The 27,238-nt window shown below is 37.5% G+C and overlaps 1 protein-coding gene across 1 annotated transcript; it reads left to right on the top strand.

Moving 5' to 3' along the window:
- Positions 1 to 1,738: 1,738 nt before the first annotated feature.
- On the top strand, positions 1,739 to 27,234 carry LOC113545588 (hemicentin-1-like). Its single transcript, XM_053233247.1, is given in 25 exon segments — positions 1,739 to 1,757; positions 2,790 to 3,062; positions 4,484 to 4,623; positions 4,625 to 4,772; positions 5,489 to 5,761; positions 5,884 to 6,219; positions 6,430 to 6,492; positions 7,648 to 7,896; positions 8,003 to 8,116; positions 8,913 to 9,005; positions 9,353 to 9,424; positions 9,860 to 9,943; positions 10,780 to 10,835; positions 14,658 to 14,774; positions 17,476 to 17,488; positions 21,630 to 21,902; positions 22,023 to 22,358; positions 23,586 to 23,861; positions 24,079 to 24,339; positions 24,438 to 24,545; positions 24,727 to 24,731; positions 25,370 to 25,454; positions 25,823 to 25,894; positions 26,252 to 26,320; positions 27,152 to 27,234. Coding segments are annotated over 25 exon segments (3,618 nt in total).
- The last annotated feature ends 4 nt before the right edge of the window (positions 27,235 to 27,238 follow it).

Below are 27,238 nucleotides of genomic sequence, written 5' to 3'. Positions count from 1 at the left end.
AACACAGGAAGTGGAAAGACTTTAACACACACCTCTGCTCTGTCAGTCAGTCAGTCATTAGAGAGACAGGATGGAGCTGAGTCCACTCCCTGTGATGCTCTGTGAGTAAATGTTCTCTTTGTGTCTTCATTAGAGTGAGCGGTGGGGTATAAAGTTGTTCATCTGCAGTCTGAATGTCCTGAGTGATGAGCTTATTGTGTGATTAGGACATTGTGTGTATTTCTGCATGACTGCTCAGGTGGATCAGTGTATCCATATCTGTTAAGGAAGGGTTTAGTTTGATGTGTAACTACTCTCAGTAACTATGATAGTTCAACAGGTAAGAGTACAAGTAGAGCAAGTTTAAAACACAGGGTTTAAATAATCTAATGAGTGTAAACGAGTCACACAGCACAGCACTTTTTTAAAAATAAACTCTACTCATTAATTACCTGTCTGTGTATATAAGATATATATAACAAATGTACAGTGCTTTAAAAAAATCACTAATAATTATTTATCTGTCTGTGCTAAAAAATTAGAGCAATAATTGTGCAGAAACAAACACTTCTCATTAGTCCTGTACACACACAGAGCAGTGAGAGTGTTAGAGGCCTGAGAACAGAGACCAGGTCACGGATGTGGTTTATTTTCTATTTTAGTGTAGTTTTGCAAATTCAGCCATGAAGAAGGGGAGGAGGTGTGAAGGGGAACATGTGAAAGCAGTAACTAACACTTGACTGTTTAACTGTTGATATGGTGGGCAAATTTAACTCCAATGACACTCATGGAGCTCTTTTAAAGCCAAAAGTTGGCTAAGATGAAGATCACCATTTGAAGCCAGAGTCTTCACAGCAGGGCCAATTGGAGACAAAATGACTATTCAGAGTGATAAGACTTCTGAACATACCCTAACTGACCACTTTATTAGGAACACTATTCTATTACTATACTACTACTGTACTACACCCCCCCCCCCCCCCCCCCCCCCATCCCCTTACGAGAAGTGTTGGAAGAGGTATTTCAACAGTTCTGGTTAAATCTATTACAATGTGGATAAGGTCAGGATTTAAAATGTACTGCAGTTACCAGTAGCGTCAAAGTCATTGTAGTTTCACTTTACATCTGCAGGCTGCCACCCGTCTGGTCACACTTCTCTGCCCTCTCTTTCCACACTGCAGAAAATGTCATATATGAAAACTGCACTAAAATATAAATTACATATGTTCATCCTCCCTCTCTCTCTCTCTCTCTCTCTCTTTAAGAACCTTACAGTGTGAGAGTCCATTGGTTTTATGTTCCAGAGATAAGATTATCACACTTCAATAATAATATCTGCTGCATATTTGGTTACTTGTGCAATAAAATTAAATAAAGTGAAACAAACACCTTAATGAGCAGAATAGTGACCTTTGTATAAGTTACTGTAGTTTCTGTTTATTTATTAAGAGAGATTAAAATGTATTTCTTACAGATGGTAGTTTAGATTTCGTGAATAAGATTTTAATCGTGTGGGTTCGTTGTGCCTAAAATGTGATGTTTTCATTAATAGACTGAATATTTTCTATATTCATGTTTCTGTTTCCTTTTTTAGTGCTGATTTCGCTTATACCAGTGGCTGAGGCTCAAGGTGATTTATATATAACTTATCCTTTATATTGTGTGCATATTTGATTTGTTTTTGTTAGGGTTTTGCTGGGAATCGAACGCGGGTCACCAGCGTAGTAATCCAGCAAACCCCCACTAGGCCACCAGGGGAATGACTCAAGTGCAGAGGAGTGAGGCGAGAGTAGAGTAAAGGAAACAGTTTATTAATTAAGATCCAAAATCCAAGGCAAAAAATAACAAAAGTATAATCCAAACACTCAGAAGATACAAGGGAAAAAAATTTTAAAAAAAATCCAAAAGTGCACAGTCCAAGAAACCAAAAATCAGAAAAGAAGAGGCAAAGATCCAACAACGGCAAATTGAAAGTCCAAAAAGTTCACAAGAAAGTAAAGTACCAAAACAACACAAAGACATAGGTAAAGAACACAGACCAGCGCTTACTAGTCTTAAACATCACAGCACAAAGACTCCGCAAATAGAGGCCAAACTGAGGGGGTATAAATACACAAACAAATCAAGGGGGCAAACTGAAAACAGGTGTAAGTAATGAGGACTAGGCGGGGCACAAGGCACATGGAAAAACAAAAGCACATGGCTGTCAAAACAAAACACAAAACACAGAAGCAATAGCGGCCTCTAGAGGCCAAGATAGTCCAAGTCCTAACAGTTTTGGGGCTGAGAAGTTTGTGCACAATTTGTCAATTTATTCCTAGTTTACTATTGCAGGTTTTATAGCTCTAAACAAAAGATGTGACATCAAGTTATTTTCGTTCTTTGTTTTCGTACCATCTCATGTGTAGATTCACTTTGTGATCTTGGTAAATTCACCCACACTGTGTGGCTGTTGATTTACGGTTTCCCTTCACAAGAATTACTTTCACTTAAGATAAACAGTGCTTTAATATAAGAAAAGAATGACCAACAAAAGTTTTGTTGTGAATAAATAGTTTTATGCTGCTTAACATATTAATTATAAAACAGCACAAGTTTAATGACAGCAGCACATGGGAACAACTGACATAAATAGTGCTAAATAAAATGGTCCATGATGCCCCTGACTTCTTAATAGTAAGTAGGTTACACATATCAGTATCAACAAATAACAAAAACATGTACTCATACTCAATCTAAAAAATTATATTAGTAGTGTACACTTGAGAATTACTTTATGTAAGGTTTATTAACAACATAATGTTTTATAGGGAGTCCTAAAGCTGTCGTGTCCATAAGGCCTGATACACATGTGTTCATTGGAGAGCGTGTTACTCTCAGATGTGACGTACAGAAAGGAGGAAGCACTCACTGGACATACAGATGGTATAAAAATAATAACAGACTCACAGACAACACAATGCAGGAGTTCATAATCCAGTCTGTTAGATACTCTGACAGTGGTGATTACACCTGCAAAAGACAACACTGGAGTTTATTTCAGAGGTCAGAGGTCAGTGATGCTGTTACACTGACTGTATCAGGTGAGTCTGTGGGTGTTTATTTCTTATTTAATATGATAACATTATTTTTAGGGTTCAGATTTTGAGCTGTTAGTAACTGAGTCCCTGTTTGTTTAATGCTGACTTTCACTTCCCTGTCTAGTAGACACCGATTTCTTTCACAGGAATCATCATCATGTCTTTTGCAGTAGCATTTGGGTTGTATATTAAGTTTGCAGTAGAATTGTGGTGAGTCAGTCTGATTAATAGTACACAGTGAACATTAAGAAAGAAGGCAGTAAATCCTCACCTTGTGTTGGCTCTGCCATTATCTGATTTATTAGAAGATCATTTGAGGCATTGGAATTATAAGGTTTTATCTGAGAATTCTATAATTTTGAGAGATTTTGATTATCAGCATCATCCACATCAGTCTCTGTCTCATCACCTGAGGTAGAAGTGACTCACAGCATTTAAATACGAGTCTCATTATCTTCTCTTCACTTGACTGATGTCTGTTCACACTAACACCACTGGGGAAATAATCCCTGATTCACTTCTGTTCTGTTGACTATATTTCTAGTTATTAATGTCTTTGTATGAGTACATTTAAATATTGTATAACTTTGTCTGCTGTCGTCTGTACAAAATACGTAAACACTCCTCGCTGTTTTAATGATGTTGTGATGGCACAGGAGCATCGCAGACATTTTGACAGCCACTATCTGATTACAAACTGTTTCTATGTAACTATCCACAATTTATTTATTTATTTATTTATTTATTTATCAGATCCTTAGAAAAACACACTTAGCTATAGAGGTTATTTTTTATTTTTCATCATGTTTGGATGTTACCAGAATCCAGCTGTAGAAACGTCTAATGAATTTTTCCAGACTACCTCACATATATTCAGTAAATTACATATTTATAAGATTACTTCATTTTTTTAAAAGACAAACCTCAGATTGAGCCAATTAATTTCGAGTAATTATATAGACATGCACACAAAACTGATGTATTCTTCACTAAAAAGCCAGGCTGATCCTACTTTCATGGTTGGACTGAACTGAAAATGAATGATTCTCAGCTAGAAGATTATGTTTAGCTACAGAATCACTGTAGATATTTTGGAAAAAAGTCTTCAGTCGTGGCTTTACTATAGGAAGTCATGCTGTTGCTAATTTTTAAGAAAATGCAGGATCCATGAAGTTCCATAAAATAACAATCTAAAATCATCAAATACAGAGTTTTACACTTTAATCCAATCATGAATTTTGTTACATAGAAAATATACTGAATAGCAGCCGTATAAGAAAACATACAATTATAACATCTTGTATCAAATATTAAATCTAAATCTTTGTCTTAGACACAAAGCATATGTTAAAGCACAGTGAATCTACTGCTTATGTTGTGAAGTGAAAAGTAGCTCTGACACCTTCATCATTTCATACCAACAGCAAAACCCAAACCGACTGTGAGAGTGAATCCTCAGAGCTCCGTCTACACTGGAGACACCATCACTCTGAGCTGTGAGCTGCAGCAGTCGACTGGATGGGAGTTTCTCTGGTACAAAAATAATCAGCACTTACACTTACTACAGTGAACAAGCACACACACTTAATGTGACAGTCGATAATGCAGGAGAAACAGTGTACCAGTGTCGCGCACACAAGAGAGACTACTACTACTACTACTACGACTACTACTACACAGAGTTCAGTGATCCTGTCAAGATTACAATGAGAGGTATGTCATGATTTTTTCCCCTTTTCACCACAGGTTTTTTAGAAGGAGTAAGAAAATATTGCTTAATTATTATAATTCCTTGTTATTCCAGTATGTTCAAAATAATCTTGAAATACATTTGTTCTAAAAATATTTGTCGTTTGGGGCTGCTGAGATCCAATGCAAAAGTTTAAAAACATGCTATTTATCAAAGAAAAATGAAGAAGAGATAAACCTGTAACTTTAATTTTTCCAACATGGGAGGAAAAAAAAAGAGTTTTTTTGTGGGAATAATTCTATTTATGAATATGACTAGTATGTGACTATGCAATTTAGACATATAGTTCTCTTAAACTCATCCAACTACACATTATTAGTATTTAATCCATAGTTAATATTTGTAACTATTACTCACTCCTTAGGTGATCTTTTATAGTTAAACAGTGATGTGTAAATTTGTAAAAGTAGTTCTGTAGGAAACTGCTGACGAATCATTTTGGAAATTAGACAGAACATCAGATCATGGTCACCACTTATTGTGGGTGTTTTTTTTTTTTTAATTCAAGAGTTAATATTAACAGATCTCATAGTTTATTAAAAAAAAACAGTTTATTTGTAAAGTAGCTGATTGAGTTGATAAAAGCAAACTGTTGCTTCCACTATTCCTATATCATCATTATATATCCATGACGACAAATTCATCATGACAGTTTAGATGCTCTATTATTTTTCTACAGCAAGACCTAAACCAGTGGCATCCATAAATCCTGATAAACAGGTGTTCAGTGGAGACGCCGTCACTCTGAGATGTGACATACAGGATGAAAGTGTCTCTAGCTGGCAGTACAGCTGGTATAAAGATGCTTCACACAGTCGTGTCAGTAGTGAACAGGTGTACAGGATCAGTGGGGTTGAAGTGACCCACACAGGTAACTACACCTGTAGAGGAGCAGAGAGAAGAGGCTCACGCTCCTCACACTTCAGTGATGCTGTTACACTGACTGTATCAGGTGAGCGTGTGAGGGTTTTTTGGGGACACATCAAAATGTGCAATTAGACTTTCATGGAAAGCTTCTTACTGTGTATTAAATAAATCTAGAAAAAAAAATACTTTGTATTTCCTGTGTAACAGAGAGACCACGGGCAGCACTGAGTGTATCTCCACAGAGCTGGCTGACTGAAGGAAACTCAGTGACTCTAAGCTGTGAGGTTACAGACTCCTCTACAGACTGGACATTCAGCTGGTACACAACTGTTCCCTACAGAGACGGCTTAACTCAAATAAAAAATAATCGTGGCTATATCATGTATGTGGAGCTCCTCTCAGACAGCAGCAGAGGATCTGGAGGCAACTACACTCTCAGTCCTGCTGCTCTGAATCACACAGGAGTTTATATGTGCAGAGGAGAGAGAGGAGAACCAGCCGTTCACACACAGTACAGCAATCCACAGCCACTATGGATCACTGGTGAGGAAAATTAACTGTTGAGTTGAAGTGTAGTATAGAAAAGTGTGAATGTAAGATCAGATTAATGCAGCATTTATTTATTAATATGTATAAGGCAGTTAAAGAGCCCTAAGTGGTAGAGGCTTATTGTCATGATTTCCCTTGTGTTCCTCTGTATTTTGTGATGTCTCTGCCCCTTGTCATTGGGTAACTTTTCTGGGTAACATACAGGACTCACGAGATGGTTGAGGATCTATGTGCAGGAGGATTTTAAGGGCCAGAAAGGTACAGCAGGTAAACATTACGGATGTAACCAAGTACAAATACATTATTAAGAGTGAAGAGAAAACATGTTCTAAACAGATACAGATACGAATAGGAGGTTTGTTGCTTGTCTGCTTGTTTTTTTAGAAAGCTTTCCAAAAGGTTTAAATCCAATTACAGTTACAGATATGGCTATTTAGAGCTAAAAACAGATGCAGGTACAGATGATACCATTATGTTACACTGTTAGTAAACACAATGCAGGCAAGAGTCAAACACACTGAAGCACCGTACAAGAAATCAGAGGACAAATCCAAAAGACTAATCAAAAGACAAGGCAAAGAGTCTAAAGAGGGCAATGGCAATCACAAACTAAACATGGCTCTGAACTTGCACAAACCATGGGATTGGCAAGACTTTACATCATGTATAAGACCATGTGCTGATTTTCTGTGTTTAAGGTGAATCTTCTCCAGTCTCTCTGATCATCAATCCCAGCAGAACTCAACACTTTACTAATTACTCTCTCTCACTGAGCTGTGAGGACCAGAGTAACTCTACTGGATGGACAGTGAGACGATACACACACAGTGAGGGAGTGTTAGATTGTTCACGGTGGGGATCAGTTACAGGATCTACATGTAAAATCAGCTTCCCCTCCACATCCCACACTGGAGTTTACTGGTGTGAGTCTGAATCTGGAGAAAACAGTAATCCTGTCAACATCACAGTGCATGGTGAGTCTTCATGTAGTGTGTTTATTGTTAAAGGAAAAGGGAAATGATTTACAGAATATTCAGAGCTCTGATATTGTTCTGGAAGAAAAAAGATAACTATTTTTTTTTCCTCTCAGTACATTACCTGTACATTTCTATAATTCTGAGTATGGATATGTGTATGCTAGTAGTAGATACTAGTTTTACTAGTAGCAGTAAATGAGCATGGAATCAAATCAGTATTGGATATTCATATATATCTGTACTGATGCATACATAATTCAGTTGAACGTTTTCTCATGAGCTAGTGAATGAAGTTTTCTGCAGACTTTTAATTAAATACCTGCGGACTCCACAGATTTAGAGGGTTTTATGTTATATACAGATAAATTAGAGAACTTTTATTTATATTATATGCACACACATAATAGTGTGTGGATTTCCTTGTTTGTGATTTTCTGTGTTCTAGATGGTGATGTGATCCTGGAGAGTCCTGTCCATCCTGTGACTGAGGGACATCCTCTGACTCTACACTGTTTATATCACAACACAAATTCCTCAAACCTTCGAGCTGATTTCTATAAAGATGGAGCAGTTCTCCAGACACAGACTACAGGAGAGATGATCATCCGAACTGTCTCAAAGTCAGATGAAGGTTTCTACCACTGTAAACACCCAGAGAGAGGAGAGTCACTGAAAAGCTGGCTCTCAGTCAGACGTGAGAAACCTTGTGAGAATTTCTTTTTATTTGATTCTCTTTTTAATAACACAGTTTATATGCACAGTGTTTAAATGCTTAAATTCTGCTCTCTTTCTCTCCTCAGTCTCAGGTTCTAGATCTGGTGGTGGAACAGTAGGAGTGGCTGTGGGTTTGGGATTTTTGTTCATCGCTTTACTGATCTTAATGATCCTGCTGTGGTCCTACAAAAGAAAAAAAGGTCTGATAACTGCTTCAGCTATGTTATGTAGAATATAATCAGGATTTCTAAAGAATAAAACAAATTTTAATGTATCACATAATTGTGGAAAAATAACTAAAGGTTACTTGATGAATAAATAACTAAAAGTGTTGAAAAGATCTTGTTTGCAATATTTCACACTTAAGTCATTATTATGATCTGAGATATTGTCCTGATTACAGTGTAAGAAACAGTTTAAATACAGTGTAGATAATAAAATATGTGAAAAGTACTTGCACATACTAAATATATATATACTAACTGTAATGTGGTTATTAATACATATTCATATTATTCATTAATATTATTATATTATAAACCCAAAACCTGTTGTAAAGTAATTAAATCTATTAAATCTAACTAAATCTATTTCAGAAAATATGGTGAAAGATGTGATGAAGGTTAAGAACTAATTCACAGAAAATATATGTATTTAATTTAAAGTCTTTGACTTTTTTTCAGTTAATATTTTTATCAAATTCTCACAAATTATTCTGGGTGTGAGATCTGTCATACTGAACTCAGTTTAATAATGGAAATCATTCGGTTTAGTTGTAAATATAACTTTACTACAGGTTGTGCAGTTCAGACGTGTAGTTACACTCATCTAACCTACATATTGTTATTAGAATTACATCCATAATTAATAATTGTACCTATTCCTACTGTATTGTAGTCTCTCTGGTTATATTGCTGTAATCAGTTCTGTGTAAAATAAAATGTTTCTGTAACTATTTACACCCTGTTCAGATGTAGAATCTGTTTCCCTCTACAGAAAAGCAGCAGAAAACCAATCAGACATCAGAGCAGAATCAGAGCCGGTCAGGAGCTGAAGACTCTCAGTCAGGATACACAACACTTCAGGCTGGTCAGACACTGTCTCAATCACTTTATTTCTATATTTATTAGAAGAATAGAAACTCACATCTTTCTTTGAAATTCATTGTAAAATTATCATCTCTTTAATACACAACATGAACAGCTTTTAATAAATTGACTTGTTTTATTTGTTTGAAATCCATTTTGTAATCTACAGTAGCATTTATGACAAATTCAGTAAAAAGTGAACACATTTATGATACTGTGGATCAGGCATATATGAGTGGAACAGGTAGCTTTATTTCCTCTTGCATTAGGAGACTTAACTATAGATTAACTCTATACAGTAAAGTACAGAAGTGTCTTGTAGTGATTAACACACTGCACTGTGTTCAGGTGAAGCTGCAGCTGAGAATGAAGCCACTTACGCACAGGTCATGAAGAAAAAGAAGACAAACAGGATCAATGGTAGAGTATTTTTAATACATTTCATGGATTATTTATTAAAACTAAAATGAGCAAAAAACACTTGAAATCTTCAGCACATTCAATCATTTATTACATTAACAATCTGCATCCAAGCATCTGAGTTCATAAGCTACAATTTTCCTCCAGATCAGACGAGTCAGTTCCATCACAGTCTCCATTAAAAAGCCAGTGATTTGTTCTGCATAGCATTAATCATAAAGTTATCATACATTGAAAAGATGCCTCATGCTGAATGATAAAGGAAGCTGAAGAAAATAAACTCTAGAGTTTAAAAATCTACTTTTAAAAAGCAGCTAGAGTTCAGTGAGGTTTTGGCAGGAGACTGATAATGACTTATGTTTATGTTTATGAGTTATGACTGATGTATTACAAGGCTAAAGATCATTGGGATGGTTTTGTTCTCTGCTACTGCAGGTGCTGATGCTGAACCCAATGTTAGTGATGTGACTTATGCTGAGCTTGAACTAAAACCAATGAAAAATGAAAAGAGAATAAAAGGTAGGAGCAATATGAAGAAATTTTATTTTGTGTCATAGATCACTTGCACCCTACTCTTGTTTTATGTAATGAATAAAACACTCTGTTGTGCTGTTATAGGAAAATATTCAGTGACAGTGTGGTGTGATGAAGCAGAGTTACTGCTTCAGAGTTCTTACCCTGAAGGTGATTATTTTCCTATTACAGCACATCCCAAAGTGTTTTACCACAGCAACTTCCCTATTTAATTCATTACAGAATGACACATCATATCTTTCATCCATTTTTTGTGGGATTTCTGCAAATGTTAGTTCCTTTTACCACTTGCGTTTCATCACGTATAAACAATCGTTCCTTTACCAGCTTCTCTTTTTTCTCTTAAAGTGATAAAGCTTAGACTCCTCTGTCTTTAAGACTTTCCCATGTCAGAAAATTTCCTGACTGTTACACGGCACTGACACTGGAGACTCCTTCCATAAATGTTAAATAAACTTCTTAAGAAAAGTCCATAATAACAATTACATGTTTCTTTTTTTGTTAAATAACAACAAATCCCATAATCTGTTTATTTACATAATCTGACTTTATTTACGTAATCTGTTACTATAGAAACGATAACATATTAAAACAATGCCATTAATGTAAACGTGTTATTTGCAGCTGCACTACTGTCAGAGCTGCTGTTATAGAAAATTAATCAACACCTTCTGACCAATCACAATCCAGAATTCAACACTGCTGTAGTCTAATGTATTTTACTTGTGTATGATTTAATATCCAGATCATTTTCTATTTAATACTTTTGATGAGTTGTAATTTTTCAGGAGATTAATTCAGGATATCTTGACTCCCTCTAGAAAAGGCCAGTGTGGGTGATGATACTGTCTACTCAGAGGTGAAGCACAACATGGAGGTAAGACTCATGACATTTACAGTATAAATCTTAAAAGACAAACCAAACACCATGAAGTAAGAAATAGTTTTAAAGGTGCATTGGGTAGAACTTGGCATCTAGCAGTTACGGTATCCATGTACACAAAACCCCGCCTCACAGAATCTGAAAGAGTTCATCCATGTTAGATTGGTAGCTGTCTAGATAACTTTCCATCATCTCATTCTACTTGGACAGTTATGACATAGTTAGCTATGAACATGCAAAATACTGACATGCCAAATAACTGATTTCTTGCTTTGGTAACTGATTCAATTAAGTTGATTCAACTTATTCAATTCAATTAAGTTAATTAGTTTGTAACATCAATGGAAGCAGTATGAGGAGAAATATATTTATAAATGTATTTATTGCAATCTCTTTCTTTCTCTCTGCAGTGAGCCGTGTGTCTGTGTCCACTGATGAAGCTACAGTTATCAAACAGATCGCTGGAAAACTGTGATTTGTGTTTGTCTTCAGTTTTTCCTAAAACGCTCAGAAAGGAAAGTCTGCTCATCCCCTTCCTCTACGTAGGAACATTACTTATTTTTTTCTTCTTTTTACTGCTTTTCTTTTTCTACTTATTCTGTGCACTTATTATTAAGGTCACAAATACAATTATTTTTATATACAGGTGGTTCATTTGCATATTTTGACACATTAAAAAAGAAATTCATAATACGACTAATTTTTTTAATGCACTCCCCCCCCCGCCGACCACACACACACACACACACACACACACACACACACACACACACACACCTTTGATATACATGTTGTTTTTTGAAAATTTTCTCTTTATAGTTTACAATTTTCTAAAAAAAGATTTTATTGTTCATACGTATTTGTGCCTTTACAAATAACCTGGTGCTTTGTAAATCGTCTCACCACGTTCTGAAATGTCACCTGAAATGACTTGTTTGTGGCTTAAACAGTGTTTTATGCATGCACGAGGTGCAAGACAAAGAGGAGGCTTACCTTAGACAACTCGTTTTGTATTTCAGCAATGTTTAGATAAAATATGAATAAAGATGTACAACCCTGAATGAAATGTAGGTTATTCTTGCCATATAAACAAATAAAACTTTCTTTAAAACATGTATTTTATGTCTTTCCATTCTGTTTGTTAATTTTAGACAGGTTAAGCAGTGAGGTTGATGACAGTCAGACAAAACAGCAGCTTTCCACAGGTAGTCTACATTTAAAACCAGGTTATTAGTAAATATGTTTGTGTGGAATTACAGTGTTCATTTGGGTGTTTTATAAATGAACAGTGTCATAAACAGAGCTGTGGTGTTTTTTCTACTGTGATAAAAGTGTCTTCTGATCTGTAGTCACTTACTGCTTTTATCACAGGAGAAACAACACCTCAGCTCTGTTTATGGCCCTGTTGACTGTTCAATTCCATATATGGATAAAATCTTTTCATGCATACCAAATGTACATCTGAACCAGCATGATAGATCAGGCCGGTTCTTCAAATCTGGCCCTCAAGGTCCACTGTCCTGCAGAGTTTAGCTCCAACCCTAATCAAACACACCTGAACAAGCTAACCAAGGTCTTCAGGATTACTAGAAAATTACAGGCAGGTAAGTTTGGAGGTTGGAGCTAAACTCTGCAGATTTGAAGAACCCTGTGATAGATCATGCTTCACTGTTGCCAATATAGACCTCATTGACAAGCATATGCTATTGTATGTCAATCAAAAGCACAATGACTGTAAAATATTGTTCATTTCTATTATGTGTTATACTTATATTACATCTGTTCATTTCTCAAAATGCATGAATAAAGTAAGCTTTTCCCCAAAGTTTTACTCTGCCTTGTTCTGTAACCAGTGGAATTTCAACAAAAATTATACAGCAGACTGCTGCTATAGAGGACTTATTTCTGTTGGTATCTGGTCCCCCACCAGTGATATTCAACTTGAAAAAATATTGCACTTTCTCACCCCCATAAAAAAAATAAATAAATAAGAGAAGTCTCAAACCGGAGATGTTCTGCATGCAGACTATAATTACCTAGATACCACCGAAAAATTAAGACTGAGACTCGAACGCCTCCCATTATAAATTGACCCTAAAAGATTTAGAACTTCAGTCCAATTGTAATGCTAAAGATTGTGAGCAATCTTTGAGGAAGTCTGTGAGGAAGTCTAAGGAACAAGAATTTGCAAAATGTTTATATGTGTACATATACCTTGTAAAGTGCTATAGAGATCAGTTTTGGTTCCAAGGAGCTAGGACCATCCTGAGACAAAATATTGAGGTTTCTGTAAAGAGCTGTATAACCAAAATTTATTGTGTGCCATGACACAAAGATGGCGGTCATAGTTAAACTAAGTAAAATAAAAAAATAAATAAATAAATAAATAACACTGGTGGTTTTGCAATGCCAACACATAGAGGTAATCACTCAAAAAAAAAACTCAGGAAAATTAAAAATGGTCAAGTAACCTGCATTGGACCAGTTGAGATGGAATGGCCAGTTTGGGTGAGCCTGTGCCCGCTCTAGACTCAGATTCCTTTTCTTGGCTGACAGGAGTGATCTTCAGCTGCTGTGGCCCATCTGCCTCAAGGTTCAACATCTTGTGTGTTCTGAGATGCTTTTCTGCTCAAAGAGTGGCTATTTGTGTCAGAGTTTTGGTCCTTTTTTTGTCTTTTTGTTGTGTTACGTTTTCCCCACTAGATGTCGCTCAGCCTTAGTTCTTTGTTGTAATTGGATTCATTGCTTTCCCCTGTGTCTTGTTCCCGTTCTGTGTATTTAAGCCATCCCTTTTGCCTTTGTTCCCCGCTTGGTTATTGTTCTTTCCTAAGCCCCTGTCGTCGTTATAGTTGCGTCTCTCGAGTTAAATTCCTTCTGTGTTTTTTCCTAGCACTCTTGCCTTGTTTTTTTGTCTTTTTTGCTCATTTTTTTTCTCTATTTTAGTTTTGGCTTTTTTTCGGTTTTCCTGCCCGTCTTCGTTTATTGTTATTCATTGCCTTCTCGGATTCCCGTTTTTTCCCTTGAGTCATTTCCTTGTTTTTTTTTACTTAATAAATAGATTCTTGTGCACTACTTCAGCGTTTGCTTCGCGGGTTTACTACCTCCCTGTGGCTCAACGGTATAACGTCCGTTTCTCACGCCGGAGACTGGCTCTCCGGTCGTGACAATTTGAGAGATTTTATAGAGATTTTATGTAATTTCCAGCCTCTGACTAGGAAAAGCCATAGAAAACACCCCATCAACTCGAAATTCCTACATTTGAACTCGGGGTAGTCTTCTCAAATAATGACGTGTTCTCTTAAAAGCAGAAACTCGATCCTGCAGTATTATTCAGTGTAAGTAGAGGATCTCAGTGCTGTAAAGTTCAGGAGTAAATGAGGAAACAAACAGAAGTGTTATTACTCTTACTGCATGTCTACACACTGGTACACTGATGTACAGGACTAACATAACACTGAAAATGTCTAAAACACAACACAAGAAATTAACATTACAGCAGTGGCAGTGATTCAGACAATCAAAAGCTACTTATAAAGTGAAATACAAGGTTTCACTGTTAAACCCTGCTAGATAACTTCCTCATAAGTGCATTTCTTCCCAGTCCTGGCAGAGGGATTAAACAGTCAGGATTAGAAGTTTGTAAATCAAGCTTGTATCTAAATCATCATTGTATATGAGCACTAACACAGTCTACACAATTGGGGAGAATTTTTGGTAGGTGTCTGCAGTCAGGAACATCAGAAAAATAGTCAGAAAAATAATTTCATGCATATTTTACTGTATAAATAAACATGTATTCCCTTTTGTTACTGTAAGAGGCCATGCTACACCTCCAGCAGCCAGCAGAGGGCAGCAGTGGAGCACAGTGAAAGCAGCCATTCAGGAGAACTCAGTTACCTGGATCCAGTAACCTGGATTAACTGCACCTGCCAGGTAGGATACTTAAGACCAGCCTTTGACACAGCCCTTTGTCACACCTTCATAGAGGAGTGCCTGGTATTGTATTGTCAGGGCTTTATCTGAGGTAAGGGTAAAAGAGTAAAAGAAAAGGAAAATGAGAATTTAAAAGAATTAGAAAAAAAAGAAAGCAGAGGAAAGTTATTTATAAGCAAGCAGGGGTTTTCACTATGCAATTGGGTCCACACTGAACCGTCCTGTAACAGTTACCATATCATTTGTGTATGAGAATTTAAAAATAAATAACTGGGCAAGGAGGGTTTATATTTTGGTGAAATAAAGGTTAAGGGCAGGGTTTGGGGTGTGATTGGTGCAATCTCTCTAGTCAGTTCTTTCCTCTGCTTTCTTTCTTTTCTAATTCGATTGTGCGTTGCTTCTGCGGCTCGCCACACTCACGTCAGGAACGAAGACACTGCTTGGCCTGCACTGCTCACTCATCCCTCTCACCTTCCACCTCCCGACTTCACCTGTACTTAAAATAAAGAGCACGTTTCCCCCACACTCTGACTCCATCCATCTGTGCACAATAGGCTGCGTGCAGAGGGGGAGCCTCGTCTTCCTCGCTAATGTCGCATCTGGAAAAAATAGAGAGCGCTTTTAGAAAGCATGTAAGCTTTTCCTACCTCTTCCTGAGCGTGCTCGCTTGCTCCTTTTATATCCCATCTTCTCTGTGAGGGTAGACTGCCGCTGTGGCCTTGATTAGCAACACACATGTTGAGTTACTGCAGCCTTCCTGTCAGCTCCAACCAGTCTGGCCATTCTCCTCTGACCTCTCTCATCAACAAGCTGTTTCTTTCTGTCTTTTTGTTTGTGCAATCTATATAGACTGTTGTGTGTGAAAATCCCAGGAGATTTCTGAAATTCAAGTTACTGTGTGGGGTTATGAATTATGCTGCTGCCACATGATTGGCTGATTGGATAATTGCATGAATGAGCAGGTGCATAGGTGTTCCTAATAAAGTGGACAGCCCTGTTATTCAGTGTGTTATTCTTTAATACAAATGATTTTAATCCTAGTAAAGTGAAACATTATATGTTTTACACTGTGAGTCTTAAAACAGTCTTAATGTGGGGGAAAAAAAGGGAACAGGAGCGACCACATCTGTGTCAACTAAAATGTAATAGTGACATACACTATATTACCAAAAGTATTCGGTCACTTGCCTTGACTCACATATGAACTTAAGTGCCATCCCATTCCTAGCCCATAGGGTTCAATATGATGTCGGTCCACCTTTTGCAGCTATTACAGCTTCAACTCTTCTGGGAAGGCTGTCCACAAGGTTGAGGAGTGTGTTTATAGGAATTTTTGACCATTCTTCCAAAAGCGCATTGGTGAGGTCACACACTGATGTTGGTCGAGAAGGCCTGGCTCTCAGTCTCTGCTCTAATTCATCCCAAAGGTGTTCTATCGGGTTCAGGTCAGGACTCTGTGCAGGCCAGTCAAGTTCATCCACACCAGACTCTGTCATCCATGTCTTTATGGACCTTGCTTTGTGCACTGGTGCACAGTCATGTTGGAAGAGGAAGGGGCCCGCTCCAAACTGTTCCCACAAGGTTGGGAGCATGGAATTGTCCAAAATGTTTTGGTATCCTGAAGCATTCAAAGTTCCTTTCACTGGAACTAAGGGGCCAAGCCCAACTCCTGAAAAACAACCCCACACCATAATTCCTCCTCCGCCAAATTTCACACTCGGCACAATGCAGTCCGAAATGTACAATTCTCCTGGCAACCTCCAAACCCAGACTCGTCCATCAGATTGCCAGATGGAAAAGCGTGATTCATCACTCCAGAGAACGCGTCTCCACTGCTCTAGAGTCCAGTGGCGGAGTGCTTTACACCACTGCATCCGACGCTTTGCATTGCACTTGGTGATGTGTGGCTTGGATGCAGCTGCTCGGCCATGGAAACCCATTCCATGAAGCTCTCTGCGTACTGTACTTGGGCTAATCTGAAGGTCACATGAAGTTTGGAGCTCTGTAGCAATTGACTGTGAAGAAAGTCGACGACCTCTTTGCACTATGCGCTTCAGCATCCGCTGACCCCTCTCCGTCAGTTTACGTGGCCTACCACTTCGTGGCTGAGTTGCTGTTGTTCCCAAACTCTTCCATTTTGTTATGATAAAGCTGACAGTTGACTGTGGAATATTTAGGAGCGAGGAAATTTCACGACTGGATTTGTTGCACAGGTGGCATCCTATGACAGTTCCATGCTGGAATTCACTGAGCTCCTGAGAGCGGCCCATTCTTTCACAAATGTTTGTAAAAACAGTCTACATGCCTAAGTGCTTGATTTTATACACCTGTGGCCAGGCCAAGTGATTAGGACACCTGATTCTAATCATTTGGATGGGTGACCGAATACTTTTGGTAATATAGTGTATATGTACATTCTCCCTTTCTCCCTTTCTCTCTGTCTCTCTCTCTCTCTCTCTCCCTCTCTCTGTCTGTAAGAACACAGGAAGTTGCAGTGTCTGTGACCACTAAAATAGAAGCATGCATGCACCCATGCCACAAACACCCCCCCCCCTTTCCCCATGAGAGAACACAGGAAGTGGTAAGGCTTTAACACACACCTCTGCTCTGTCAGTCAGTCAGTCATTAGAGAGACAGGATGGAGCTCAGTCCACTCCCTGTGATGCTCTGTGAGTAAATGTTCTCTTTGTGTCTTCATTAGAGTGAGTGGTGGGGTATAAAGTTGTTCATCTGCAGTCTGAATGTCCTGAGTGATGAGCTTATTGTGTGATTAGGACATTGTGTGTACTTCAGCATGACTGCTCAGGTGGATCAGTGTATCCATATCTGTTATGAGAAGGATTTAGTTTGATGTGCAACTACTCTCAGTAACTATGATAGCTCATTGGTAGCTCAGGAGTTATGACGTTGCACTACTGATCAGAAGTTCCAGCACTGCCAAGCTGCCACTGCTGGGTCCTTGAACAAGGCCCTTAACCCTCAATTGCTCAGTTGTATAAATGAGATAAATGTAGGTTGCTCTGGATAACGGCGTCTGCCAAATGCCGTAAATGTAATGTATTTATTGTTGGAATCTGTAGCTGATCTTCTGTGTCCTGCTGTCATCTGCTGCTCACTGACAACCTCTCATGATCATCTGATCTGCTAAGGGAAATGACTGGATGGTGTTTGTACTTTCACCAATGGAAGTCAAGGTTGAGACTAACTGAAATGTCTTTAGCTGATGTGTTGAGACTCTGGTGGTCTTTCCTGAGCACAGAAAGGTTTTAACAAAACCATGTTATCATTAACTACACTTACTGAGAAAATGCCTTATAACTTATATTTCCATTTTTGTTACTATTATGATCTGTTCAGAGAAACAGTCCAGTACAGCAAGTGTATAGTCTATAAGTCTAATACACACTGATACCAAACTAATGCACAGTACTTCTTTTTTTTTTAAATAATCACTAATCATTTGTTAGCTATCTGTGTTTAAAATAAGAGCAATAACTGTGCAGAAACAAACACTTCTCATTAGTCCTGAGACTAACACACAGAGCAGTGACAGTGTTAGAGGCCTGAGGGCAGAGGCCTGAGAGCAGAGACCAGGTCACGGATGTGGTTTATTTTCTATTTTAAGGTGGTGGTGCAAATTCAGCAGTAAAGAAGGGGAGGAGGTGTGAAGGTGGACATGTGAAAGCAGTAACTAACACTTAACTTTTTTACCTGTTGATATGGTGGACAAATTTAACTCCACTGACACTCACTGAGCTCTTTTAAAGCCAAAAGTTGACCAAGTTGAAAATCACCATTTGAAGCCAGAGGCCCCACTCACAGCATGAAGAGGATGGAAGGAACCGGCACTCAAAGCCGCCTTCCGCCAAGGCTTAAACCAGGAAGTGCTCACAGAACTGGCCTGCCGAGATCACAAGATGTCCTCCAATTCCCTCATTGATTTAGATATCCATCCGGATCAACTCATCTGCAATCGCCAAGTGCATAAGTGAGTCCAGATCCTGAAACTGACTGCTCTGAGCCTATGCAGCTGGGTCAGCCCAGGTTAAGCACCACAGAGTGTGAGAAACAGAGCAAGGAAAGCTAAAGCTAGTGGCTTAACCCCACCCCCCGACCCTATGACTGTTCCATAGAGCTCCTACCAGGCACCATTCCACAGTACAATCAAATCTATCCTCTCTATCCCCTCTCCTTAGCTGAACAACAGGCAATGGAGGATTATGTCCAAGAGGCATTACAACAGTGGTACATTTGTCTCTCCACCTCTTTTGCATCTGCAGCATTCTTCTTAGTGGAGAAGAACGGATGAGGCCATGCACTGATTATCATGGACTCCACCAGATCAATATCCATATCAATATCTCCTCTCTCTTGTCCCATCTGCCTTGGAACAACTTCATTCAGCTAAGATATTCATCAAGCTTGATTTACGCAGTGCCTACAACCTCGGTTGCACCAGAGAGGGCAGTGAGTGGAAGATGGTCTTTAGCACCACCTCTGGCCACTTCGAGTACTGGCTCGTGCCATATGGGCTCAATCGTGCCCCCTCGGTCTTCCAGTGCCTCATAAACGGTGTCTTAATGGATATGCTTGAACTCATGGCGCAAAGATGGGAAGTTGGAGTACCTCATCGAGTGGGAGACCTACGGATCAGACAAGCAATGCTGCATTCTGGCACAGAATGTTCTTGACCCCTGATCTGCCAAAAATTCCTCACCAAGCATCCCGAGCAACCACGTCCACACCCAAGAGGTAGGCCTAGAAAGAGGTTGGCTTCCAGAGTGAGCTCTTGTGGAGGGAGGGTTCACATCATTGCTGGAATCAACCAGAAGCTCCACTTCCCAGAACACACTGCAGCCTACAAACATGAACCACAATCCACAGCACAATACTGCACCAACACATTCACAGTCACCTGTTCTACCTGTCCAAAGTGAAAGTAAAGTGAAACAAACACCTTAATGAGAATAGTGACCTTTGTATAAGTTACCGTAGTTTTTATTTATTGTTATTAAGAGAGCTTGAAATGTATTTCTTACAGATGGTAGTTTAGATTTCCTGAATAAGATTTAATCTTGTGGGTTCATTGTGTCTAAAATGTGCTGTTTTCATTAATACACTGTATATTTTCTCATATTTATGTCATGTTCTGTTTCTGTATCCTTTTTAGTGCTGATTTCACTTATACCAGTGGCCCATGCTCAAGGTGATTTATATATAGTTTATCCTGTATGTTGTGTGCGTATTTGATTTGTTTTGGTGCTGAGAAGTTTTCGCACAATTTGTCAATTTTTTTCCTAGTTTATTAATGCAGTTTTATAGCTCTAAACAAAGAATGCAACATTAACTCAGTTATTTTTATTCTTTGTTCTCGTACCATCTCGTGTAGATTTACTTTGTTTCCCTTTTTACAAGAATTACTTTCACTTAAGATAAATAGTGTTATAATATATGAAAATATATGAGATGACAAACAAAAGTTTAGATGTGAATAAATAGTTTTTTGCTTACATAGTTTTATACTGCTTAAATGCCTTAACATATTAATTATAAAACAGCACAAGTTTAATGACAGCAGCACATGAGAACAACTGACATAAATAGTGCTAAATAACTTTCACTTCCCTGTCTAGTAGACACCGATTTCTTTCACAGGAATCATCATCATGTGTTTTGCAGTAGCATTTGGGTTTTATATTAAGTTTGCAGTAGAATTGTGGTGAGTCAGTCTGATTAATAGTACACAGTGAACATTAAGAAAGAAGGCAGTAAATCTCACCTTGTGTTGACTCTGCCATTATCTGATTTATTAGAAGATCATTTGAGGCATTGGAATTATAAAATTTTATCTGAGAATTCTGTAATTTTGAGATATTATGATTATCAGCATCATCCACATCAGTCTCTGTCTCATCACCTGAGGTAGAAGTCACTCACAGCATTTAAATACAAGCCTCATTATCTTCTCTTCACTTGACTGATGTCTGTTCACACTAACACCGCTGGGGAAATAATCCCTGATTCATTTCTGTTCTGTTGACTATATTTCTAGTTATTAAAGTCTTTGTATTAGTTCATTTAAATATTTTATAACTTTGTCTGCTGTCTTCTGTTCAAAATGTGTAAACACTCCTCCCTGTTTTAATGATGATGTGATGGCACAGGAGCATCGCAGACATTTTGACAGCCACTATCTGATTACAAATTGAACTGATTAGACTTCTGACTGTTTATATGTAACTATCCAAAGTTTTTATCAAATCCTTAGAAAAGCACACTTAGCTAGAAAGGTTTTAGATGTCTTTAGACATACTGGCTTCATTTCCTGCTGGGTTTGATTAAGTGGCTCGTTACCCTACACGATCCTTGCAGACAGACTCCAAGACAAGACAGCCCCATGCTGTAATCTTAATTATAATTTTCATTTCAGTTAACCTTTGAAAATTTGTACAAATTATTGTGTGTGTCAGTCATACTGAAAATGTTTTAATAATGAAGACTGAGTTTTTGTGGGAAAAAATATATTTCTAAATATGAATAGTAAAGATCACTGTAATTTAGACATATAGATAAACTCATCTAACTACACATTATTAGTGTTTTGTCCATAGTTACTTTTTGTAACTATTACTCAGTCCTTAGTTGGAAAAGTTTAACTGGATCTAGATGTGAATCAGAGTTTTCAGATTTCAGAGTTAATATTAACAGATCTCGCAGTTTATTAAAGATAAAAAAAAGTATATTTGTAAATTAGCTGAGAGTTGATAAAAGCAAAGTGTTGCCTTCATTATTCCACTATTGATGATACCCATGATGATAAATTGACAGTTTAGATGATCTATTATTTTTCTACAGTAAGACCTAAACCAGTGGCATCCATAAATCCTGATAAACAGGTGTTCAGTGGAGACGCCGTCACTCTGAGATGTGACATACAGGATGAAGGTGTCTCTAGCTGGCAGTACAGCTGGTATAAAGATGCTTCACACAGTCCTGTCAGTAGTGAACAGGTGTACAGGATCAGTGGTGTTGAAGTGACCCACGCAGGTAAATACACCTGTAGAGGAGCAGAGAGAAGAGGCTCACGCTCCTCACACTTCAGTGATGCTGTTACACTGACTGTATCAGGTGAGTGTGTGAGGGTTTTTAAGGACACATGAAAATGTGCAATTATTCATTCATGAAAAGCTTCTTACTGTGTATTAAATAAATCTATAAATGAATCATTTTGTATTTCCTGTGTAACAGAGAGACCACGGGCAGCACTGAGTGTATCTCCACAGAGCTGGCTGACTGAAGGAGACTCAGTGACTCTAAGCTGTGAGGTTACAGACTCCTCTACAGACTGGACATTCAGCTGGTACACAACTGTTCCCTACAGAGACGGCTTAACTCAAATAAAACATAATCGTGGCTATAGCATGTATGTGGAGCTCCTCTCAGACAGCAGCAGAGGATCTGGAGGCTCCTACACTCTCAGTCCTGCTGCTCTGAATCACACAGGAGTTTATATGTGCAGAGGAGAGAGAGGAGAACCAGCCTTTCACACACAGTACAGCAATCCACAGCCACTATGGATCACTGGTGAGGAAAATTAACTGTTGTGTTGAAGTGTAGAAATAAAAGTGTGAATGTAAGATCAGATTAATGCAGCATTTATTTATTAATATGTATAAGGCAGTTAAAGAGCCCTAAGTGCTGGTAGAGGCTTATTGTCACAATTTCCCTTGTGTTCCTCTGTATTTTGTGATGTCTCTGCTTTATCATTGGGTAACTTTTCTGGGTAACATACAGGACTCAGGAGATGGTTGAGGATCTATGTGCAGGAGGATTTTATTTTAAAAGCCAGAAAGGTAGAGCAGGTAAACATTACGGATGAAACCAAGTACAAATACATTATTCAGAGTGAACAGAAAACGTGTTCTAAACAGATACAGATACGAGTAGGAGGTGCACAGATGTCATTTTTTTTTCCAATCTTAGAAAGCTTGCCAAAAAGGGAAGAACATGCCCACATCAGGTTTAAATCCAAATACAGATATGGCTATTTAGAGCAAAAACAGATGCAGGTACAGATGATGTCATTATGTTACACTGTTAGTAAACACAATGCAAATAACAGTGTTGTAAAGCAGGCAAGAGTCAAACACGCTGAAGCCCCGTACAAGAAACCAGAGGACAAATCCAAAAGACTAATCAAAAGAAAAGACAAAGAGTCTAAACAGGGCAATGACACTCAGAAATTAAACATGGCTCTGAACTGGCACAAACTCTGGGATTGGCAAGACTTTACATCATGTATAAGACCATGTGCTGGCCTAATATACTCTACAATGAGTAAGTGATCTGGAGGTGGTGTGATAGAGCTAGACTAATACTCAGGCGACAGTGACATCTGGTGGTGAGGAGGCATAATGTCCCCCGCTGATGTGATTCCCTGACTGTCTGCACCTGTTCCTCACTGTAAAACATTTACTGTAATATTTACAGTAAATCACTGGTAGTAAAGAACAAAAGGAAGTAAATAACTGTAAAATATATTCATGTTTCCAGTAATATACTGTAAATTCTGGAAGCATAATACTTGTTTATATATATTTATAGTATAAAATAAAACATAATCCAGTACATTGGCTCATTTGGCTGCTCTAATTGCCTAATCATTTACAATATAAACTTGTAAAATATTAAAACAGTATGTTGCTTTAAATTAAATACTGTAGATTTACAGCAATTTACTTGTGTTCTGTGTCATTATATTGCATGATTCCTCTTTAATTTTTATTTAAATGGCTCTTTTCTGTGTTTAAGGTGAATCTCCTCCAGTCTCTCTGATCATCAATCCCAGCAGAACTCAACACTTTACTAAAGACTCTCTCTCACTGAGCTGTGAGGACCAGAGTAACTCTACTGGATGGACAGTGAGACGATACACACACAGTGAGGGAGTGTTAGATTGTTTATGGTGGGGATTAGTTACAGGATCTACATGCAAAATCAGCTTCCTCTCCACATCCCACACTGGAGTTTACTGGTGTGAGTCTGAATCAGGAGAAAACAGTAATCCTGTCAACATCACAGTGCATGGTGAGTCTTCAGATAATAGTTTTACTAGTACCAGTAAATGAGCATTTAATCGATACCTGCTGCCAGTTTTTGTACTAATTCAGACTCCACAGCTTAAGTAGTTTTTTAAGTCATATACAGATAACTTAGAAAACGGTTTTTAGATTATCTACACATATTATCTGGATTTCCTAGATGGAGTCATATTAAATTGTAAATGTGATTTTCTCTGTACTAGATGGTGATGTGATCCTGGAGAGTCCTGTCCATCCTGTGACTGAGGGACCTCCTCTGACTCTACGCTGTTTATATCGCAACACAAATTCCTCAAACCTCCGAGCTGATTTCTGTAAAGATGGATCAGTTCTCCAGACACAGACTACAGGAGAGATGATCATCCAAACTGTCACAAAGTCAGATGAAGGTTTCTACCACTGCAAACACCCAGAGAGAGGAGAGTCACTGAAAAGCTGGCTCTCAGTCAGACATGAGAAACCTTGTGAGAATTTCTTTTTATTTGATTATCTTTTTAATAACAGTTTATATGCACAGTGTTTAAATGCTTAAATTCTGCTCTCTTTCTCTCCTCAGTCTCAGGTTCTAGATCCGGTGGTGGAACAGTAGGAGTGGCTGTGGGTTTGGGATTTTTGTTCCTCGCTTTACTGATCTTAATGATCCTGCTGTGGTCCTACAAAAGAAAAAAAGGTCTGATAACTGCTTTAGCTATGTTATGTAGAATATAATCAGAACTTCTAAAGAATTAACCAATTTTGGATGTATCACATTACTGTGGAAAAATAACTAAAGGTTACTTGAAGAATGAATAAAAGTGTTGAAAGGATCTTGTTTGGAATATTTCACACTTAAGTCATTATTATGGTCTGAGATATCGTCCTGATTACAGTGTAAAAAACAGACTAAATACAGTGTAGATTATAAAATATATAAAAAGGTACTTGCACATATGAAATATAGAAATACTAACTGTAATGTAGTAGATATGATATTATTATTATTATTATTATTATTATTATTATTATCATTATAAACTCAAAACCTGTTGTAAAGTCATATTTAAAGCTAAATAAAACAATTTCATAAAGTATGGTAGAAGAGGTGATGAAGGTTAAGAACTAATTCACTGAAAAGAAAATATATGTATATTTAATTTAAACACATTTAAAGTTTTTTTTCCAGTTAATTTTACAAATTCTCACAAATTATTCTGGGTGTGAGATCTGTCATACTGAACTCAGTTTAATAATGGAATCTGAGTTTTTGTGAAATCATTAGGTTTAGTTGTAAATATAACTTTACTACAGGTTGTGCAGTTCAGACGTGTAGTTACACTCATCTAACTACATATTGTTATTAGAATTATATCCATAATTAATAATTGTACCTATTCCTACTGTATTGTAGTCTCTCTGGTTATATTGCTGTAATCAGTTCTGTATAAAATAAAATGTTTCTGTAATTATTTACACCCTGTTCAGATGTAGAATCTGTCTCCCTCTACAGAAAAGCAGCAGAAAACCAATCAGACATCAGAGCAGAATCAGAGCAGGTCAGGAGCTGAAGACTATCAGTCAGGATACACACCACTTCAGGCTGGTCAGACACTGTGTCAATCACTTTATTTCTACATTTATTAGAAGAATAGAAACTCACGTCTTTCTTTGAAATTCATTGTAAAATTATCATCTCTTTAATACACAACATGAACAGCTTTTAATAAATTCAGTTGTTTTATTTGTTTGAAATTTATTTTGTAATCTACAGTAGCATTTATAACAAATTCAGAAATTGTAAATCTGTTTTCTCTAGGAAGTGAACACATTTATGCCACTGTGGATCAGGCAGATATGAGTAGAACAGGTAGCTTTATTTCCTCTTGCATTAGGAGACTTAACTATAGATTAACTCTATAGAGTAAAGTACAGAAGTGTCTTGTAGTGATTAACACACTGCACTGTGTTCAGGTGAAGCTGCAGCAGAGAGAGAAGCCACTTACGCACAGGTCATGAAGAAAAAGAAGAGAAACAGGAACAATGGTAGAGAATTTTTAATGCTGGGACATTTCATGTATTTATTAAAAAACAAAATCAGCAAATAATATTTGAAATCTTAATAAATCTTAATCTCAATAATTTGTCACATTAACAGTCTGCATCCAAGTATCTGAGGTCATAAGCTGTAATTTTCCTCGAGATCCGCGAGTCAGTTCCATCAGAGTCTCCATTAAAAAGTCAAAGATCTACGCTAAAAAAATGAGCTAGAGTTCAGTGAGGTTTTGGCAGGAGACTGATAATGACTTATGTGTATGTTTATGAGTTATGACTGATGTATTACAAGGCTAAAGATTATTGGGATGGTTTTGTTCTCTGCTACTGCAGGTGCTGATGCTGAAGCTGGTCTTAGTGATGCGATTTATGCTAATCTTGAAATAAAACCAATGAAAAAAGCAAAGAGAATAAAAGGTAGAGCAAAATGAAGACATTTTATTTTGTGTCATAGATCACCTGCACCCTACTCTTGTTTTATGTAATGAATAAAACACTCTGTTGTGCTGTTATAGGAAAATAATCAATGACAGTGTGGTGTGATGAAGCAGAGTTACTGCTTCAGAGTTCCTACCCTGAAGGTGATTATTTTCCTATTACAGCACATCCCAAAGTGTTTTACCACAGCAACTTCCCTATTTAATTCATTACAGAAAGACACGTCATACTTTTCATCCATTTATTGTTGTGAGATTTCTGCAAAAGTTAGTTCCTTGTGTTTCATCATGTATAAACAGGTGTTCCTTTATCAGCTTCTCTTTTTTCTCTTAAAGTGATAAAGCTTAGAGTCCTCTGTCTTGAAGACTTTTCCATGTCAGAAAATTTCCTGACTGTTACACAGCACTCACACTGGAGACTCCTTCCATAAATGTTAAATAAACTTCTTACAGAAAAGTCCATAATAACAATTACATGTTTCTTTTTTTGTTAAATAACAACAAATCCCATAATCTGTTTATACATAATCTGTCACTTTGTTTTCGTAATCTTTTACTATAGATACAATAACGTATTAGAACAATTGACATTAATATAAACGTGTGATTTGCAGCTGCACTACTGTCAGAGCTGCTGTTATAGAAAATTAATCAACACCTTCTGACCAATCACAATCCAGAATTCAACACTGCTGTGGTCTAATGTATTTTACTTGTGTATGATTTAATATCCAGATCATTTTCTATTAAATAATTTTGATGAGTTATAATTTTTCAGGAGATTAATTCAGGATATCTTGACTCCCTCTAGAAAAGGCCAGTGTGGGTGATGATACTGTCTACTCATAACTGAAGCACAACACGGAGGTAAGACTCATGACATTTACAGTATAAATCT

This window comes from Pangasianodon hypophthalmus, chromosome 4, assembly GCF_027358585.1.
Source record: "Pangasianodon hypophthalmus isolate fPanHyp1 chromosome 4, fPanHyp1.pri, whole genome shotgun sequence".
NCBI lineage: Eukaryota > Metazoa > Chordata > Actinopteri > Siluriformes > Pangasiidae > Pangasianodon > Pangasianodon hypophthalmus.
This window is presented reverse-complemented; position numbering and strand designations above follow the sequence as displayed.